The sequence below is a fragment of the Lepidochelys olivacea genome (genome assembly GCF_965140295.1).
Source record: "Lepidochelys olivacea isolate rLepOli2 genome assembly, chromosome: 1".
In the NCBI taxonomy this organism is placed as follows: Eukaryota; Metazoa; Chordata; order Testudines; family Cheloniidae; genus Lepidochelys; species Lepidochelys olivacea.
Window position 1 is genome coordinate 208,911,641 of NC_140411.1, and position 21,175 is coordinate 208,932,815.

At 43.8% G+C, this 21,175-nt stretch overlaps 1 protein-coding gene across 4 annotated transcripts in view; it reads right to left on the bottom strand.

Annotated features, from left to right (window-relative positions):
- Positions 1 to 21,175, bottom strand: part of POLQ (DNA polymerase theta) — a 135,269-nt gene that overhangs the window by 11,018 nt on the left and 103,076 nt on the right. For 3 of the 4 annotated variants that reach the window (XM_084614299.1, XM_084614300.1, XM_084614298.1), the window contains exons 21-29: positions 19,491 to 19,628; positions 17,628 to 17,802; positions 10,885 to 11,014; positions 7,572 to 7,690; positions 6,780 to 6,964; positions 5,887 to 5,998; positions 4,302 to 4,426; positions 2,316 to 2,469; positions 3 to 112 (exon numbers count right to left, since the gene is read on the bottom strand). In XM_084614299.1, coding sequence (XP_084470425.1) covers positions 3 to 112; positions 2,316 to 2,469; positions 4,302 to 4,426; positions 5,887 to 5,998; positions 6,780 to 6,964; positions 7,572 to 7,690; positions 10,885 to 11,014; positions 17,628 to 17,802; positions 19,491 to 19,628 — 1,248 coding nt within the window. Of the gene's footprint in view, positions 1 to 2; positions 113 to 2,315; positions 2,470 to 4,204; positions 4,427 to 5,886; positions 5,999 to 6,779; positions 6,965 to 7,571; positions 7,691 to 10,884; positions 11,015 to 17,627; positions 17,803 to 19,490; positions 19,629 to 21,175 lie in introns of those variants that run through there. The other variant, XR_014709586.1, reaches the window with a different exon arrangement.

Genomic DNA, 21,175 nt, shown 5'->3' on the forward strand with positions numbered 1-21,175 from the left:
ACCTGAATTACACTATCTTCTGCAACCTCATAGAGGAGCTCATCATGGAGCTGGAGGATGAAGAAACCTCCACTTTGTAATATCCCTCTGTTTCTTCTCCTCTCTAACCTTCCTACACAGGGAAAAGATATAGTTAACCAGCATTACTCATAATCATCTCTGTTTTAGCCCAAAAGACCTATATACATTCATAATGCTACAAACAAGAATTGTATGGCAGAGCTCCAAGATGAAAAAAATCCATGCACACAAGGATACATATATTAAATATAATTATTATGCTATTATATCAATATTCATACAACTGTCTGGAAATAAAGAATGTTAATGCAAAGCTTTTCAAATACAAACATTCTAGCCTTAAATTGTAAAGATGTAAATTAGGAAAAAAAACAAAGACAACCACTTCTCCCAGACCATCTGTTCTACAAGCAAATTTTAAACACAATCACATCGGGTTTAATGAGAACTCTGTGTATAATGTTCTCTCAGGCAGTGAATTAGAATTCAGCTCTGCTTCCAAAACCGTTTTAATGGCTAATTCTAAAGAGCCAGTGAGGCTTTACCCAGCCAACTCCATTGATCTGGAGTTGCAGCTACTGCTACTGAAAAACATAAGCAGCCCTTGTCCAAAGCATGAAACAACAGATGTGTACATGGGATCTTAGCAGGCCACACCTGCCAAAAACAGAATCCCTTCTGCATGCTCCATGTTAAGAGCTAAAAAAGTGGACCCAGAAGTTGGCAGGTGGGAGTGCAAATGGAGAGATTCCAGTTCAGACAAAATACTGGCTATCAATGGCTTCATTCAACCCTCAGTACAGTCTAACACCTTGTCATAAATATAAAGGGAAGGGTAAACCCCTTTGAAATCCCTCCTGGCCAGGGGAAAGCTCCTCTCACCTGTAAAGGGTTAAGAAGCTAAAGGTAACCTCGCTGGCACCTGACCAAAATGACCAATGAGCAGACAAGATACTTTCAAAAGCTGGGAGGAGGGGGAGAAAAAAAGGGTCTGTGGGTCTGTCTATATTGTCTTTGCCGGGGATAGACCAGGAATGGAGTCTTAGAACTTTAGTAAGTTATCTAGTTATTAGATAACTAGTTATTAGTAAGTAATCTAGCTAGGTACGTGTTAGATTATGATTTCTTTAAATGGCTGAGAAAAGAACTGTGCTGAATTGAATAGAGTAACTATTTCTGTCTGTGTATCTTTTTTGTAACTTAAGGTTTTGCCTAGCGGGGTTCTCTATGTTTTGAATCTAATTACCCTCTAAGGTATCTACCATCCTGATTTTACAGGGGGGATTTCTTTATTTCTATTTACTTCTACTTTTATTAAAAGTCTTCTTGTAAGAAAACTGAATGCTTTTTCATTGTTCTCAGATCCAAGGGTTTGGGTCTGTGGTCACCTATGCAAATTGGTGAGGCTTTTTATCCAACATTTCCCAGGAAAGGGGGGGTGCAAGTGTTGGGAGGATTGTTCATTGTTCTTAAGATCCAAGGGTCTGGGTCTGTAGTCACCTAGGCAAATTGGTGAGGCTTTTTACCAAACCTTGTCCAGGAAGTGGGGTGCAAGGTTTTGGGAAGTATTTTGGGGGGAAAGACGTGTCCAAACAGCTCTTCCCCAGTAACCAGTATTAGTTTGGTGGTGGTAGCGGCCAATCCAAGGACAAAGGGTGGAATATTTTGTACCTTGGGGAAGTTTTGACCTAAGCTGGTAAAGATAAGCTTAGGAGTTTCTCATGCAGGTCCCCACATCTGTACCCTAGAGTTCAGAGTGGGGGAGGAACCTTGACACACCTAAAATTGATGCTGACAAAAGCTTTGTACCATATCTTTATATCTTAAATAAAAACAAACTCCAGACTTAAATCTAATGGAAACTATATTCTTTGACCAACCTGTTGTTACAATTGGTGTTTTCTCACTGCCTTTGAAGACGGTGCATCTGCACTTCCCCCCTCCCCCTCTTTTTAAACAAATCAATAGTAACATCATGCAATTTAGCACAACTCAACTCCTGTTTTCCTAGTCCAATTATCCAAATTTCTGATATGCCCCCTGAACCATTCAGGTAATTAGGGTTTTCAGATCCAAGTATTCTGTTCTCATTCACAAGCTGAGCAGACATTCTTACTTAGGACTTGCCCACCCACCCACACAACGCAACAAGACAGACCAGTCCAGTATGAGAAAATAAACATTTATTCCCCACCACTTGCCCAAATCGCCCAGCTATAGCGGGCTTTTATTTTAAGCTACTTTTATCACCTTTGGGTTTTTGACATCAAATATAAAGGAGAATGAAAGCGTACCTGCCCTGTTGCTCTGGAATAAGCTCTCCAGATGTCCATGGGACTTCACTGCTGAGGAGAATGCTTCAAGCCGCCTCTGAATGTTCACAGTGGCTATTTTGACGATGTCAGCAGCAGAACCCTGAACTGCTGTGTTCACAGCTTGGCGCTCTGCCTGAGGAGTACAAAGATATCATCCCATGGTATAAACCCTATATGTTACACACTTTGTAACAAATCTATGGTGACATACAAATAGACACCACAAATATACACACAACTTCATGAAACTGGCATGGGGAAGAGAAGTCAGAATTTCTTACACAAACCACAGGCCTCTAGCCACTAGAGAAGAATTTTCATATACTTGAAATTATTAGCACTAAGGCTGATAACCTTTATCAGCCATCAGGGGGAGACCATCACACTTATGGAGATCTGATTTCGTCCAGCAGAGGACAATCACACAACTAGCTGGATGCATTACGGGTGCTTGTGCCTTCTTGAAAAGTATCAAGTACAGGATACCACCAGAAGCAAGATGCTTGACTTTATTGATCAGAGGTCTGATCTATTGTGGCAAATCTTGCCTGCCAGAACATTACAACCTGTTCAAAAACCAAAACAAGCTACATTACTACAGTTTAGGGGCAGGTTTTTCACATAAAAGAGAGCTCTCTCTACTAATGCTCTCCTCAAATAAGAAAATTCTCTTCACAGGTTCTTCCTTTTTCCCCTCCTAATTGAAATTCATGGAGGAAAATTTAAAGGAAGCTGAAATTAAAATAAAATATCAATCTTATAAGGGTCTTAAATATAATTTTTAAAAAGTAAAAATTAAACAGAAGTTGCATCTCTTCACAGTCTAATCAAGTAGCACCTATAAGATTTAACAACTTTTAAATTCACCCAACTAGCCTTTTTGATAAATAAACAAACAAACCCACCCAACTTCTTGTATCAATTTTGAAAGTCGGCTGTTTCTCCATGCACTTATTTGGTATCTGGATTTCCACTGAGTCCTAATGCTATATTATAACTGAGCCTTCTACTGAGAAGTATAATGCTATGTCAGGAAAATGGCTGCTTCCCCACCGAGTCAACTCACTATTAGGGAAATAGCAAAACAGTGACAGATATTTCTAAGATTCACCTTGCAAAACATTTTCTATACATAGTCTCATATTTTGTAAACATTCAGCTGTTTAGTCACTGCAGTTTTCCTTTAAAAGGTCCCTTTTTTAACCAGCAAAAGTATAGAATTTGAAATATCTTTTTGATGAAATCCAGACAGTATGCAATTCATGAAGACTGTTGGGTGGGACTTGTTTATTCCAAAGAGTTAAACATTGCTCTACTTTTTTAAATTGTGCCCATTTACATCAATAAATTACTCACTGCAACTCCTAGGTGAGGGTCATGAAGTTATAACCATGACAATTCCTGCACACCAAGCTGCAGCAGACTTACTTCAGAGTATGAGCAAAAAGCTCTAAAAAGATAATTAAGAAAACACTGAACTAATGGAATGTTGGAGTAACGTGCATGCCCTGAATGAACTTGGTAAAGCCACATTGATGGTGGGATGAAAAAAGACATTTTTTAAGTGTTCAAAAATATTGGATTGATAAATCTTTTTAGATGACATGTTCTTTGGGGGCAGAGACGGCGCATTTCTCCATATTTGGAAAGCACCAAGCACTGTATAGGCACTATTATAAATAATTATATTATTATATAAACTACTATTATAAATAATAATAATAATCTTGGAGAAGGGTCTCTCCTGGAGTTCAGCCATCAGGCCAAATGTTCCCAGCTGAACCCCCAAGGAACGTTAGCATACCTATCTAAATGCCCATTTGTTTTTGTCATGTTACAGAGAAGCAGCAAGTCAATACCCAACTAACCATCCTTCACACTGATGACCACTTCAGAGTGAGGATATAACTGTGGTCCAGTACAGCTGGAATTTCTACTGTTCAGAAAGAACAGTCCTCAACATACGTGAGCTTTGCTGTAAGGGTTTGGATCTTTGATAGCTGGCAGGTATCTGCACCTCCCCAGAATGGTCTGCACAAAACCATCCCTGCTGCATTTCTTCACCGTCTCCCTCAAGAATTTTTGAATCCCTGGGAAAGGAAACAAAAGAAAGAATGTCCCATCATTCCACACTACTGCCAGAGTGCCATCACTCCCTCACTATATTATGCTTTTTATGCTAGTGCATCTGGTATTTCATGTTTACTCCATACTCTGTTTTTGCGCTAAGGCACTGACACTAGCTTTGGAATCCCAAATATCACATCACTAATATGTGGAGAAGAGGAAGTCCTTACATTTCTCACTCCCCCTGCGAGACAGGGGAAGCGAGTGACCTTTCTTTTAGGTGTGTATTCAGCTCTCCTGGGTTAGTTTATTATGATTGGGAGGAGAATGAGGTTGTAGCTAGCTGTGCACAACTGTATTCCAAGTGGTACGATGTCAATGTTACACCACTGCTATTTATTCTTTATTCTGGGAAATCAGGACTTGTGGTGGCACTGAAGGGATATAAATTGAAAGAAAGAATCAGAGCCCTTGATGCCCAGTACAGTGTGACTTCAGATCTTCAGAACAAAAAGAACTCATCGAACTGCAAGGAAAGGATAGAATGTGTCTTGAGCAGTAAAAAGAAACTCCAAGTAAGGATGTGCTGTCCGTTGGGGAACCATCAAGCTCAGATCAGAGTTGTACTGAAGTGGACGAAGATTTACATTTTTTAAAACTCCTCCAGTTTTAGGATTTTAGAAAGACTCTTTTAAAGGATTTGAAAAAAATTGAAAATGTTAAAAACAACATGATATACTAAAGGAGAAAAGTACTCAAAATAGAGACAGCATTATTTGATATATTATATGTGTAATTTAGTATGATGAATTGGTATTACATGTAAGTGTTCTGTATTATGAAGTGTTACGAGATATTGTTTCCTTCACTTCATTATTTTTCAGCTCAGCTCCAAGCTCTCCTATTAAAGCTTGCTGTAACTCATCCCACTTGACCTCTGCTCATTTTCTGTTCTTCCAAGGAAATTTGAGATGCTCCTTAAAAGTCTGATGTCTTTATATAAAGTGTTTGGGAGCTACTCTGAGCAGCCAAATAAAAATGGCATGGCTAGAAGCAAAGCTGCTTATGATGTGATGAAAGCTGAAGGCAACGTGGAAAAGATCATTCAACATGGAAGATGATTAGTTGGGTTTTCAAATGACAAATCGAGTCCTTAGGTCCAGAAATATTACATATCCTTAAACCTGCATGTTCTGATAAGGAACTTATTCTAAGTTGGGAGCTTTAAAAAAATCAACCTTCCAGGATGGACTTATTGACAGTCAAAACAACAAAATCATTGAAGTAATGCAGCATTTAATTTACAGGACATAGTTTAACAAAGCAGGGGCACAGAGTATATATGGAAGCAGAGACTGCGTTACTTTGTGTACACATACAACCTTGAGAAGCTTTTTCTTTAGGCATAGAAAGAGTTACGAGTTGAAACAGTCCGGGAGGGAATTTGGGGGAAGAAAATAAGGGCCACAAACGTGTGCCTCACCTGGATATCTGGATTTGAAGGATTCGATGTAGCAGGCAGCATCATTTTCCTCAATACCCATCTGTTCTCCTAAAGATTTAGCTCCCATTCCATAGATGATTCCATAGCAAATCTGTCAGAGAAAAGACAGCAGAATCACAAGTACATGGTTAGTGATTCAGAGAGCAGAAATAACACAAAAGTTAAACTGTGGAAAAGAGTAAATGATTTTAGGATTTCAGTCTGGATCCTGTTGCTTTAGGGATATCATAACTCTGCATTCGTAGAGAAATGACATTTATCACACACTTCAAGGACACCATTTTGAACGTGAATCTTCTGAGGAACATAAGATTTACTGCGACAGATCAGACCACTAGTCCATCCAGTCCAGTATCCTACCTTTAGAAGGGGCAAGTAACTGATGCACCATAAAAATGCAACTTCCCTTCACCCATTTTCCAAGTAATCCACTTAAGAGTAATGGGGGTGGGAGAAAAGACTAGAAAATCTTCAGAATTTGCAGCTATTAGCTTAAGCTCTGATGTGTTCATGCAAACAGTATACAATACTGGGTCTCAAATCCCAATGTATTTTGATAACTGCAGAAAATTATGAACCCCCCTCTTCCTCTTCCCATCTTCCTGGAGATGGTTTTCTTTGACAGATCAATCAAAACCTCCTGACAGAGTGCTTAAAAATATTCTGGGTAGAGGCCACATGGCAACTATTGTATCTCCTGGAGGGGGTGGAGAAACTATTACATTCCCTCATTTTATAATCTAATAGCCAAAGGAAACAGGTTTTTGAAGAGGCAGAGAGCTCCTTTACTTCAATAATAACCTTTGATCAAGTCCTTTCTACCCATTAAGTTGCTATGTCTGATGGAGTTTAGAAATTTTACCAAAGACTACCTGCTTGGCTTGTTGCCTTATCTCATCTCCAACAGCTTCAGTATCAATCATCTTCCACTCAGCTGCAATGCTCTTGAAGACATCAGCTCCACTGTTCAGGACCTCAATGAGCCGGCGGTCACGAGACAAGTGAGCAAGGATCCTCAGCTCGAGTTGGGAGTAATCAGCAGCCAAGATTAAACCTCCTGCAGCCAACAGACCGAATGAATCCAAACAATAACCTTTCATAAATTAACACTCAGCTATCATGTCCAAGTCCATCACCTAAGAAATTACAAATCAGATCCTCATCTACCTTGCCCTTGGGTCATCCTTTACACAGGAGCAAAGAAAATGCAACACACTGCCAAATCAGATTTCTCCACTCACTCACACTGGTATCTTTAGATAAGTGTAAATACAGGGCTGCCCAAGGAGAAAGGCAGTGGAAACTCATTTGGCTAAGCAGACTACTGCATAGAAAACTACACTTACTGCCCCAGTTCTGAACAGCTGTTCACCAATATGATGCTCTAGTAGCTTCTCTCTCTCTCATGCCTCTGCCTCCCATTGCAGATACTTTTAGCTGATATGAGGCTGGGTGAGAACTCATTTGAGCTATCCTGTCCCAACCTGTCAGTGAATAGCTTCAGGGCTTGCCTCTGCTGCTGCTGCTCAGAGTTTTGCCAATCAGCCTGCCCAAAAAGATGTACATATCCGCATTTCCTCCCTTCACTGCTAGATCTAGATTTTTGTTAGCTATATGTTTAACTCAATGAAAAGATACAAGACAGTGCAATACCAAATCATTACCTGGAAAAGGAACAAAAGCATGCCTCATGCTAACAGAAAATGGCACCCCCCTTTCTTTGGGTCCTTCATCAGCCAGAACCTTGAGGCCATAAGGCAAGGTACTGCACAGCTTTTTACCTCTGTGGAGACAAAACATTGTTTACTCAACTGATTGTTACAGTGCCTATTGTTGCATCAACTGTGGTTACAATGACTTTTAAAATCAGACTAACCATTTGCAAAAAACAACAAACAGTCAAAATAACTTTGTATTGTTCCTTCAAAGTCAGACTCTGGCAGACTAAATGCCAACTCATGCCAAAGCCACTGGGCCTCACTAAACACTGACAAATGCATAGCTGGAAACAAGTCTGGATTGTCTGTGTGTTAGTATTGTTAAAATAGATATTAGAGTTGTAAGAATGTGTTTAGACATTATGGAATGCTTGTAGGATGCTGCATGTATTAAGCCAATTTGTAATATCTGTATCCCATGCTAGAAAGTAATGTTTAAATGTTTGCTCTTTAACTATAAAAATGTTTGCTAAGACTGTAAACCTCCACAGTTGAGCGACGCATTACCAAGTGTGAAATAGTAGTTTACTATAAGAGGTGTTATCTCCTCCCCAGCAAAGGAAGGTCTACAAGCATCAGACAAGGCATTCTGGTACATCTGTGAGCAAGAGACTTCGTGGATTGCTCCCCACACACCCATGAAGAGGAGATGTGCACAAACGCTCATCCCACCAGTTTGAATGCTGGGGAAAGGGAATAAAAATCCCTGTTAAGGAGAAATTGTATCCCTATGCTGCTTGAACTCTGAAGGGTGAATATTTCTAAGCATGTGCAAGCGATCCCCAGCTGTTTAGCTTGGATTAGCCCTATCGAACATATAAAGCTTGCATATTATAGTAGCCACTATCATCTTTTTGAACCTAAGACTGTATCTCATCTGTGTGTTTTTGTTTATCTGCTTTAACTTTGTAAACAACTTTCATTTCTTTTTCCTAGTTAATAAACCTTTAGTTAGTTTATTATAGGATTGGCTACAAGAATAATCTTTGGTGAGACATCTATGGTGCACTTGATCTGGAGTAAGTGACTGATCTCTTGGAACTGGGACCAACCTGAATATTTTGTGATTGTTGGTGTATAGCAACAAATCTATCACTAAGTCCAATTTGCCTGGGTGGCAAGATGGACTAGAATGCCAATGGGGACTATCTGTTGATTCCATAGTAAGACTCTTATAGTGCTTTAGGAGTTCACATTGTTACTGACTTGATGAAATCTAATTATAGAATATATAACCAGCTTGGGGTCTCTGCCCTGCTTCTTGACAGGCTGCCCTGAGGTTGGAACGCATGGTCATGAGCCACTCCAGACAGTGTGACAACTAGATTATTATTTTTTTGTGATTTCTGTCAAGATCTGGATGGATGGAAATTAAAATTTAATTCAATAAGCACAAAAAGAGCATTTAAAAATATTTAATAAGAAACTTAAAACAACCTTAATATGTGCTGGATGCACCAATTCTCAGAGTTTATCAAAACATGTTTTGCATTTAAAACTAATTTATTAAACAAACGAGGTATTATCTGTAACTAGTGAATTGAACTGATTGTTTCTGGTCACGATGTGCTTCACGATTTACATTTAGTAGATCTCATCCTTGTTTTTATTTACAGCTTGGAGAAGGTAAACAGGCTTTCCTGCTTTTTCTCCTCCCAATCCATTTCTAATTTTGAATGAAGTGTAATCCCGAAGAGATTACCTAGGTTCCAGGGACTCTGTCTGCTAGTAGCTCAGGGAGAGGCACACTGACCTTGGTAGAGAGGTGGAGCCAAGGCAGACTCAGTCTGCTCGGCAACCAATCGGGAGTAAGGTCCTCCCAGGGAGCTCAGGAGAGGGAAGAAGCCATTTTGGAGCAGTCTGGAGCCAGCCAGGGAATGTGCAGGATTGGTTGTGGGGAGCTGGTGAGTCCCACACCTGCATGCAGGGTTTTCCCTGAGAACTGGCCTCTGGGGACCTGAAAGCAAGATATCTCAGCTTGGCCCTTTCCCTCTCCAAGGCAACTCCCAGTTTGTAGAGCTTTGTTGGGAGAACTTCCCCCAGCCGGGCTGAGTTAGCTCTCCAACTCTGTAGGTGAGATCAGTCACCATATGGCCAGCTCTGCTCTGGCTGTTAGTCCAAGGCTACTGCCTGCTGTGAGTGAGTCTGAGTGCTGGGGTGAGAGACTAAAGTTTGGATTTTAGTATAGTTTTGTAATATGCACTTTGAGCCCTGCACCCCTTTGTGGTGAAGGGAAATCCTGGAAGCAGCCCGACTCCTGCATGAAGATGACGCCTGCCAGCAGTGATCATCAACCCCTCTGCAGTGACTGAGGAGTCCAGAGCCATCTCTGAATCCGAAATGTGCATACACACACTTGCATGCAGTGTTGTAGCCATGTTGGCCACAAGATATTAGAGACACAAGGTGGACCAATTTCTCCACAAAAAGATATTACCTCACACCTTGTTACATACGCTTGTTATTGGGGCTGCAGAAGCAGAAGGGACCATATGCAGGAAACACTATGTGTTTCCTTTGTAACACTGAACAAAAATATCCCCAAAGAAGCCTGTATTCTCTGCTTTTCCTCTGCAGAGAAGCCAAACGTCCCATGGTGGCAGCCTCTGGGGGCTGGAGCTGCTCTGTTCCACCTGAAGCCCACCAGTGGCAGCAGGTGGCACTAGATCCAGCTGTGTATCACCACACTACACAGTAGTGACCTGTTAGAACCTAGTGATTCATGCAAGGCTCACCTAAGAATGTAAAGAATTTGTTCACCCACCAGGCTATCTGATCTAAGAAGTTCTGTGATACACAAGAGCTGCATTTAAAAATAAGTTTCTCCTACATCTGCCAGTTCTCTCATGTTTTCTGAAAGGTACCGCTGAATTGCCCTAAAAGCCAGAATCAACCAACTCCTGAGTTCTAATCCCAGTTCTGCTAATCTATGCCTCAATTCGCCCATGCATAAAACAGGGATAACATGAACCTATCTCACACTGCAGTTGTGAAGATTAATTAATGTTTGTATAGTGTTTTCCAAAGAGAAAGTGCTAAGTAAGAGCTAAGTACTATTAGTATTATCAGGTATTTCATTGCACCATTATTTTCAGACATTTATCCTCTCTAAATTCTGAGCAAAACACTGAACAAGTCAATCATCAGACATGAAAGCAGCCTATATCAATCTCTGTAAAATACAGAAAAAAGAAAACTGACAAGGCAATCAAGTTAACAGAAATAGCACAAGTGGAATCGGTGCTGGCCACATTCCTACCTGCCCCCAGGAAAAGTAGAGCCACACCCTAGTGCTCGGGACAGTGGGCTCTCTCCAACCACGGTTGGCATTTCAATCTCAAAGTCTTTCGGCACATTCTGGATATTAGGTTCTATGAAGCTTATGCGACCTAAAATGGAACAAGAGCAAGAAGAAAATAAGGACCAAGAAGAAAACAGTTAAATGTAAGCATAGCATACATCTGAACATATAGCCTGAACACACACACACTAAAATATTTCTGTGCAGAGCAGAGAACAAAGAAAATCCATCTGTCAAAATCACTGCTTTCTGAACTATAAACATCTTGGGGGAAATGAGACTAAACTTAAAATTATTACTTGTCAAACACCTTAAAAAGAACCAATTTTACCTCCATTAAAATTACTTCAGTCTTAATAGGAATGCTTACCAGCAGAGGCGGATTAAGGTTTTGTGAGGCCCTGGGCCAGAACAAGTGGGGGCCTCTCCCCACCCCTGCAGTCCCACCCCCATTCCGCCCCTTCCCTGCCCATGGTCCCACCCTGTTCTGCCCCTTTCCTGCACTGCCCTGCCCCACACATGATCAGCCCCATTCTGCCCCCCACCATGGCTCATCAACCTTGCTCCTTTCTTCCCCCTCAGCCCCACTGCAACCCCTAGGCCAGAGTAGCTCGTCTCCCCCACACGTCCCCATGGCCCTGGGCCCCAGCGGGGAGTGAGAGTTTCCCCAGCCCTGAGGCTGCAGCAGGGACCTAGAGCTCCTTGAGTCCCAGGGCCATAGGTGTAGTTTAATGGCTATATTTGGGGAGGCAAAGCTCGCACATGCACACACATGTGAGCACTGAAGCCAGTTCCCTGCCTACAGTAGTACCTGGGCTGCCGGTGCTTGGGGGCGGGGTGGGAGGGGAAAAACAGGACAGCATAACGGTTGGGTCCCAGCTGCTGCTGGCAACCACTCCACCACTGGCTGCTACAGCGATGTCACTGCTCTGGTGTTGCTGCGATTGCCTCCTTGCTGGGGCTGCTGCTGCCCAGGGAACGCCACATGCTGGGCCCCTGCTTCCACCTTCCCATTCCCATATCCCCATCCCCACCCACTTCCTCACCAGGGGGCACTCTCAGTTGTAGCAGAAACTGGCAGGCACTAGGACCTAGGAGGTGGCGTCCAATGCTGAGACAGGACCCGGAGCACAGGGCCTGCTCCCCAGGAGCAAAAACATGTTGGAAGGATGGGGCGGCCGGCATTGCATGGGAATGACAGAGCCTGCTTCTCCCTTGGCAGGGTGAGCAGAGCAAGTCCTGCAGGGCAGCTCAGCATTCACGGAAATGGGGAGTGGCGTGTGACATCTCCCCCCATACCTTGCCTCTGTTTGAGGGGGAAATGTCCCCTGCTCCAAACTATGCCTAAGCTTGGAGGCCGCAGCCAGGGTCTGGATGCTGGGCTCCCCCAGGGAGCAGGGTTGGGGCCATGTAGGAATGAAATCAGGAGGGCCAAATCACACCTGGAGCTGCAGCTAGCGAGAGATGTTAAGAGTAACAAGAAGGGTTTCTTCAGGTATGTTGGCAACAAGAAGAAAGCCAAGGAAAGTGTGGGCCCCTTAATGAATGAGGGAGGCAACCTAGTGATGGAGGATGTGGAAAAAGCTAATGTACTCAATGCTTTTTTTGCCTCTGTCTTCACTAACAAGGTCAGCTCCCAGACTGCTGTGCTGGGCATCACAACATGGGGAATAGATGGCCAGCCCTCTGTGGAGAAAGAGGTGGTTAGGGACTATTTAGAAAAACTGGACGTGCACAAGTCAATGGGGCCGGACTAGTTGCATCCGAGAGTGCTAAAGGAACTGGCGGCTGTGATTGCAGAGCCATTGGCCATTATCTTTGAAAACTCGTGGCGAACGGGGGAAGTCCCGGATGACTGGAAAAAGGCTAATGTAGTGCCAATCTTTAAAAAAGGGAAGAAGGAGGATCCTGGGAACTACAGGCCAGTCAGCCTCACTTCAGTCCCCGGAAAAATCATGGAGCAGGTCCTCAAAGAATCAATCCTGAAGCACTTACATGAGAGGAAAGTGATCAGGAACAATCAGCATGGATTCACCAAGGGAAGGTCATGTCTGACTAATCTAATCGCCTTCTATGATGAGATTACTGGTTCTGTGGATGAAGGGAAAGCAGTGGATGTATTGTATCTTGACTTTAGCAAAGCTTTTGACATGGTCTCCCACAGTATTCTTGTCAGCAAGTTAAGGAAGTATGGGCTGGATGAATGCACTATAAGGTGGGTAGAAAGTTGGCTAGATTGTCGGGCTCAACGGGTAGTGATCAATGGCTCCATGTCTAGTTGACAGCCGGTGTCAAGTGGAGTGCCCCAGGGGTCGGTCCTGGGGCCAGTTTTGTTCAATATCATCATAAATGATCTGGAGGATGGTGTGGATTGCACTCGCAGCAAATTTGTGGATGATACTAAACTGGGAGGAGTGGTAGATACGCTGGAGGGCAGGGATAGGATACAGAGGGACCTAGACAAATCGGAGGATTGGGACAAAAGAAATCTGATGAGGTTCAACAAGGATAAGTGCAGGGTCCAATGCACAGCTACAGACTAGGGACCGAATGGCTAGGCAGCAGTTCTGCGGAAAAGGACTAGGGGTGACAGTGGACGAGAAGCTGGATATGAGCCAGCAGTGTGCCCTTGTTGCCAAGAAGGCCAATGGCATTTTGGGATGTATAAGTAGGGGAATAGCGAGCAGATCGAGGGACGTGATCGTCCCCCTCTATTCGACGTTGGTGAGGCCTCATCTGGAGTACTGTGTCCAGTTTTGGGCTCCACACTACAAGAAGGATGTGGATAAATTGGAGAGAGTCCAGCGAAGGGCAACAAAAATGATTAGGAGTCTGGAACACATGAGTTATGAGGACAGACTGAGGGAATTGGGATTGTTTAGTCTGCAGAAGAGAAGAATGAGGGGGGATTTGATAGCTGCTTTCAACTACCTGAGAGGTAGTTCCAGAGAGGATGGTTCTAGACTATTCTCAGTGGTGGAAGAGGACAGGACAAGGAGCAATGGTCTCAAGTTGCAGTGGGGGAGGTTTAGGTTGGATATTAGGAAAAACTTTTTCACTAGGAGGGTGGTGAAACACTGGAATGTGTTGCCTAGGGAGGTGGTGGAATCTCCTTCCTTAGAAGTTTTTAAGGTCAGGCTTGACAAAGCCCTGGCTGGGATGATTTAATTGGGTATGGGTCCTGCTTTTGAGCAGGGGTTGGACTAGATGACCTCCTGAGGTCCCTTCCAACCCTGATATTCTATGATTCATGGGGGCTCGCCCCACCCGCCTGCCTGGCGCTGCTGCCGGGGAGCAGGGTCAGGGAATGGGGGTTTGGCCCACCCCCCCGCCTGCATGGCACTCCTGCCGGGGAACAGGGTCGGGGTGTGGGACACACATTTTTCCGGGGGCACAGGCTCTGTCGGCCCAGTGGCTAATCCACCACTGCTTACCAGAGTCTATTATGTTTCAAAACTTTACTGTTTTTGTACATTCCAAGTAGAATCATTGAGAATACAGATGTGCAAGCCATCTCGATGGCTTCTCCATTAAAAATGAAGAGCCGGGAGTGGTCTGTGCACTAGAGAAATTCTGTTTACCAAAAGTAAGAGGATAAAATTGGTAAGAAAAAAAAAACGGTTACCTACCCTTTGTAATTGTTGTTCTTCAAGATGTGTTGCTCATGTCCATTCCATTCTAGGTGTACGTGCACCCATGTGCACGGTCGTAAGAGACTTTTGCCTTAGTAGTATCCGTAGGGCCGACTGTGGTGCCGTGGTACATCAGGCACCGCCGGCCCTATGCCCTCTCAGCTCCTTCTTGCAGACATCTCCAGGTAATGGAATGGACATGAGCAACACATCTCTAAGAACAACAGTTACAAAAGGTAGGTAACCATTTTTTCCTCTTCAAGTGCTTTCTCATGTCAATTCCATTCTGGGTGACTCATAAGCAGAATCCTCGGAGGTGGGCTTGGAGTTCACAGACTTGCAGATTGGAGCACTACTCTGCCAAAACCAGCATCATCTCTAGCCTGGTGGGTCAGCGCATAGTGCAAAGTGAATGTGTGAATGGATGACCAAATCTCAGCCTGACAAATTTCTTGGATCCGCACCTGAGCAAGGAAGGCTGCCGAGGACGCCTGCACCCTAGTCAAGTGAGCTGTCACTATCACCTGTGGGGGCACCTTTGCCAGCTCATAACAGTAGCAGATGCAGACTGTGATCCATGACTATATTCTTTGGGGAGACACTGGGCAACCCTTCATCCTATCTGTGACAGCAACAAACAACTGCGTTGACTTACGGAACTGCTTTGTTCTATCTATGTAGACGGTCAGGGCCCGTCTGATGTCCGGGGTATGCAACCTGCATTCCTCATCCATTGCGTGAGACTTTGGACAAAGGACCGGCAGGTATATGTCTTGACCAGCATGGAACTAGGAGACAACCTTGGACAGAAAGGCTGGGTGCAGACGCAGCTGGATCGTGTAAAGTGGTTCCGATGTGAGCGTCCTGATATTGGACACCCCACAGGCCGAAGTTATAGCGACTAAGTAGAGACCTTCCAGGAGAGAAGCAGGAGGGAGGAGGAAGCCAGGGGCTTGAAGTGGGAGACCCATGAGTCTTGACAGCACAAAATTCAGGTCCCAAGGGGAACCAGGTTCTGGACATACGGGAAAAGGTACCCCAGACCTTTCAGGAATTGCACTCTCATGGGGTGGGCAAAGACCGACCTGCGTTGAATGCCAAAATGGCTGCCAGGTGCACCTTGACCGAACACAGCGACTTTTGAGGATTTAAAAGAGGTCACAAACACATATAAAGATGTACTTGACAGCGTCCTTGTGGGGTGACAGCCCATGGTTACCTGATCTGGTATATTTCAATAGTTCAGCCCAAACTCTGCATAACAAATGCACTGATCAGAGACCCCTGCAACGCAGAGGCAAAATCAGCCAAGCTAAGGATGTAGTGTAAAAGGCAGATCTTCAAAGTTCTTGAACATCATTGAACTGGGAGAGGGGTGGTCCTGACTGGACAGCCTTTCAGCCAGTACAGACTGTTGCAAATATACGGTGAGTCAAAACCTTTTTGTTTTTAAATTACTTAGCTTATGAAGTTAGAGGATGGAAGTTGTGAAGTTAACAAGAAGGACCTACTCAGGAGATCTACCAGAGAATTCCGGGCTCCCGGGAGGTGCGACGCCTTGAGATGAATGGCATGCTGCACACCGAAGTCCCACAACCGGAGACCCTCTTGACACAAGGCATACAAGCGGTCTCTGCCTTGCTTGTTGATACAGAACAGGGGTGGGCAAACTTTTCAACCTGAGGGCCACATCGGCGTTGCAAAACTGTATGGAGGGCCGGGTAGGGAACGCTGTGCCTCCCCAAACAGCTTAGCCCCTGCCCCCATCCATCCCCTCCCACTTCCCACCCCCCCTCAGAACCCCCGACCCATCCAACATTCCTTGTCTCCTGACCGCCCCCTCCCAGGACCCCAGTCCCTAACCGCCCCCAGGACCCCTTGCCCCATATCCAACCGCCCCCTGACTGCCCCTTAGGACTCTTTGCCCTATATCCAACCGCCCCTACCATGCTGCTCAGAGCAGCAAAGCCCCGCCACCCGGCCAGAGCCAGCCACGCCACTGCTGCACTGTCCGGCAGGAGCGGCGGGCCAGAGCACTGGCGGCGCGTCGTACTGAGGCGGCAGGGAAGGGGCTGGGAGCTAGCCTCCCCAGCTAGGAACTCAGAGGCTGGGCAGGACGGTCCCGTGGGCTGGATGTGGCCCGCAGGCCGTAGTTTGCCCACCTCTGATGTAGAACATCGCGGCAGTATCGTCCATCAAGATCTGCACCAGTCTGCCCTTTGGTAGGTTAAGAACACCTGGCAGGCCAAGTGTATCGCCCTGACCTCCGTTATGTTTATATGGAGAGAGCGATCCTCCTGGGACCAGAGGCCCTCCGTACTGAGGTTACCAAGGTGGGCTCCCCACCCCAGATCCAAGGCATCAGAGACCAATGTCACCGATGGGAGCGGGGCCACAGAGGAATTCCTGCCAACACCCATCACAGTTCTGGTCACCAAGTCAGGGAGGAGAGCACATTCAATGGAAATCCAAACAGTGTCCACCAGGGGCGTAGACCAATGCCATCCACATCTGCAGGGGTCTGGGACGCATGCCGGACTACATGAGTACATGTTGCCATGTAACCTAGTAGCCTGAGACATACCCAGGGAATCATGAGCGGCTGGGCTCTGATGCATGCGATGAGCTCTGACATAGCTTCGATAAGTGACATCCCTGCTTCGTGCCTCAATTTCCATACCTATAAAGTTGGGATAATACTCTTGGGAAGGAGGTTGGCTAATTTAATTAGCGTTTTTGAAGTAGCTTGAGATCTCCATATGGAAGGTGCCCCAGAAATGTTTTAAACACTGAAGACCCAACCAAATGCTGTAACTATCTGTGGGGATACACCAGAAACTTATATGTTCACACACTCACAACATTCTAGTAATATTGCTGGAAGAGTGCAAAGCTACACAGAATTTTAAAGGCTCTAATAGTAATACAAATTAGCAATCTTCTGTATTTAAAACAGTTGTCATTAGTTTGGTTGGAAAGTTAGATATTGAACGTACTGAACTCTTCCTCTTCACCCACAGAGGTTGCCACAGTCCGTGATCAGAAAAGATTTCATATATATCTTATTACCTGTAGCAGTGTGAGTCTGAGATATAGGATAGATCCTCTCCATCCCCAGTGCAGGATTCAAACGTTTCTCCCTCTGCAGTGGAAACACCACTTTGGTCATTGCATTGGTGATCCTCCTCCATTCTAGAATCAGGCCTGGTAATGGGTGTAAGGCCTTTAATTTTTCCAAAACATCCTACAAAGGTAACAGCAGAACAAATATATTATTAGCTATCTTACAAGTTCTACAAAAAGAGTTTCTTCAGTTCTGCAGAAAAGATAAATCCTAATCTACAGGGAGTGATATACTTACAGTAGTCTTTAATTTTTCTAGTCACATCTCAATATTATGTGAACATTAGCTCTGCTTACATTTGTTGTATGGGCAGCAAGAATGCCATGACATGTAGCTGCTGTAATAACATGTAGCCAGAGAAACAATTATTAGAATTAACTTGTGTCTTGAGTCCTAAATAAAATTTGTAGAGTCTGCTTCATCAAATAAGTCACATGAAATTATCGCTTGCACCATCCCTGGATTGTCTCCTCTCTCACATCATGAACTCTCCTCCTTCCTGTTCTTACACCATTGTTCCTTTTCTATCTATACATTAGGAGTGCCCAAACAAGGACTTTGACCACACTCGTCCCGGGACAAAGTGGACCACTAGCAATTAAAACCTTGCAGTTGAAGTCAAACAGCAATTTCTACTTATGGATCAAGGAAGGTACAACCAAAAGCAAAAAAGGTGGCATATAATAATGCATATTCATATACAATCTGAGTACAGCCCCTGAGCTCCTAATAGTTCAGTAAAGCACTCAGCACCATAAAAGTCAGTCAACCCCTGTTGTGTATTCTCACTTAATTTCTGCCCTTCACCCCTTTGTGTTGCCTCTGCTGTGCCACACCTGTGCTGAACATCAAGCAAAATCTACTAACATCCTCATCTCCTCACTGCTGGAAGGTTTCCTGGGATCAGTATTTGCTTGTCAACATACTTATCACATTGGAGCAAAGGGATATTGGGAGAACAACACAAGTTAATGAGCCTTGAAAATAATGAACACATAAATCTGCTAATATGTTTTGTCCAACAAAAGCAGTAATTAGCTCCAGGCAATCAGGATGAGCACTGTGTTCCACAACAGTTAACAACTGACAGTCCTGTTGTTGGTCTTAGATCTTATACGTGCTACCAATATATTCAATTTCAAGACCGCAACAAGTTTGTGCTTCTGAAAGCAAATTCTGTGAAGCACAGAACACAGGAATGGTCACAGGGAAAATTCATCAGCCATGTTCTGCCACACAGGAACTAGTATATGACCCCCAAAGCAAATCTCCTCCATTTACACTTAAAAATATTTTTTATGTATCTACATTGGTATGTATACTGTATTTATTACCATTGTATCTGAGCACCTTTCAATAAGGCAGACAACTGACTCATTGATGGGAGGTTCTCCAACTATTAGCCCTATACATTTAACCTGGGATCTAAAACTCAATCTGTGCAATTTCTGACTTGCAGTAAATGCTGCACACCATATTCAGCTCTGACTTAAACGCATCCAAATCCACTGTTTTAGAGTTATGTCCTTGCTTACACCTCAGTCTCTTCCCAAGGCACAGCTGTAACTGAGGGAAGAAGAGTGGCACTTGGTTAAAATTCTGTTGATGTAGAAGGCAGAACAGAATCCAGCCCACACCCCAAAGGCTGAATAGGTTCTCCAGTGCTAACAGAAGCAGAAGGTAGGAATAATTTATTTTTGTCAGAGTCAGCACATCTGACTCTCATACATACAGGGAGCAGATATGTGAAGTAACAAGGAATTCTTTTGATAGTCACTTTTCAGATGAGAACTATGCTTCAACTGTACCTTGGTCGTACTGAACTGCTTGCCCAACCTGACCCTGTTTCCATTAGTAGTAGCTCTTCTGGTGTAACCCAGAGTTTTCTTGTTCCCTTGTATTTTCACGTCTCCATTTGGTGGCAACTTCAGCTCCAAAAACAAGACCTAAAAGAGGCCAGCATTTCAGTAAGAATCTATATTTTCATCGCAGAAGAAAACATTAAATGACTCCGAGCATTAAAATAGCCTATATTCTAACCAAAGCACAGCACTAATGCTCCAGATAATTAAAAAGCTGATTAAAGAACTGTGTTACCCTCAGCTGTTCCTCCTTATTTTAATTAACTACAAAATGTAGTCTAAAATCTCATTTTCTAATCCTAAAAGTTTGGGAACTGTGTTTCTAGATAAGGTAATTGACTGCTATAAAGTAATGTTACATGTATCCTTGCTTCTTAATGGCCAGCTGTAATGAAAATAAAAGTGAAGATGTCAAATGAGATGGAAAGGCCTCATGGGAGTGGGAGGGAGGGAGAGAGGAAGGGGAAAAGAAAAAATGTTAGCAAGGAAGAGACCGCAGAACAAAATGCACTGAAGGAAATGGTGGCAACTACCATCACAGAATAGCTTCAAAGAGTTTGGATATTGGAGTTTTTCTACCAATTTCCATCAGTTAAAAAACTAGCCATGATGAAGTATTTATTTTACATTAGATACACGGGCACTATGGTAACAGAATAATAAATAGTAATCCTAATACTACACAATTCTTTATTTCTTGTCCTAAATTGTTGTGTAATATTTTGCACTATTTAACAGCTGCTGTGTTTCATTCTGGAGCTGGCAGGCATGAGCGGAAGTAATTTTCACACACATTTGTATAACAAAGGTTTTACTGGCATGAAATTAGAATGATCATATTCTGGGCTTAGTTTTTATTTGTTTGTGTCTCCTTCTGAAGCATCAGAGATGGCCACGTTTGGGGATGGGACACGGGCGGGGGATGGGCCAGGCCAGTGATCTGATGTGGTACAGAGAATTTTCTCTCAGATCTTTGGCTGGGTGGTTCTTGCTCACGTGCTCAGGCTCTACCTGATTGCCATATGTTGGTCAGGAAGGAATTTTCCCCCTGGGTCAAACTGGCAATGACCTTGGAAGATTTCCCCTTTCTTCTGTAGAGTGTGGGTGTGGGTCATTTGCCAGGATCGCCTTGCTATCTCTCAACCAATTCCCTACTTGCAGGGACCTCAGATATTGGTGCACATCAGTTCCTCCTGTCTCTGCCTGTGACACAAGATAGCTGAGTCTCCTGAGGGCTGTAATATTTTTGTCTAATTCCACTTTTTGGGTTTAGTGTACAGGTTGATGGGTGGTGATGGTGGCCTGTGAAATACATGAGGGTCAGACCAGAAGATATGATACCACCTTCTAGCCTTAAACTATGACTCATGAGTGATGAAGCCACAACAGAATTATATGGATCACCTCAAATGAGTGCTAAAGCTTTACATCAAATCATTATAATTCTGTACATGCTACATTTCTCAGAAACATAATTTTAGAGAGGTTGAATTTTATTTCTTAGCCCTGATTGGTCACAAAACATTGGACCTTACGTTAATCCCTAGTTCAGGACTGGCTTCAGACCAGTATTATTTTGTGGGTACATTCTGTATTTGCAGGAAAGAAAGAAATATTTTTGTTGCATTTTT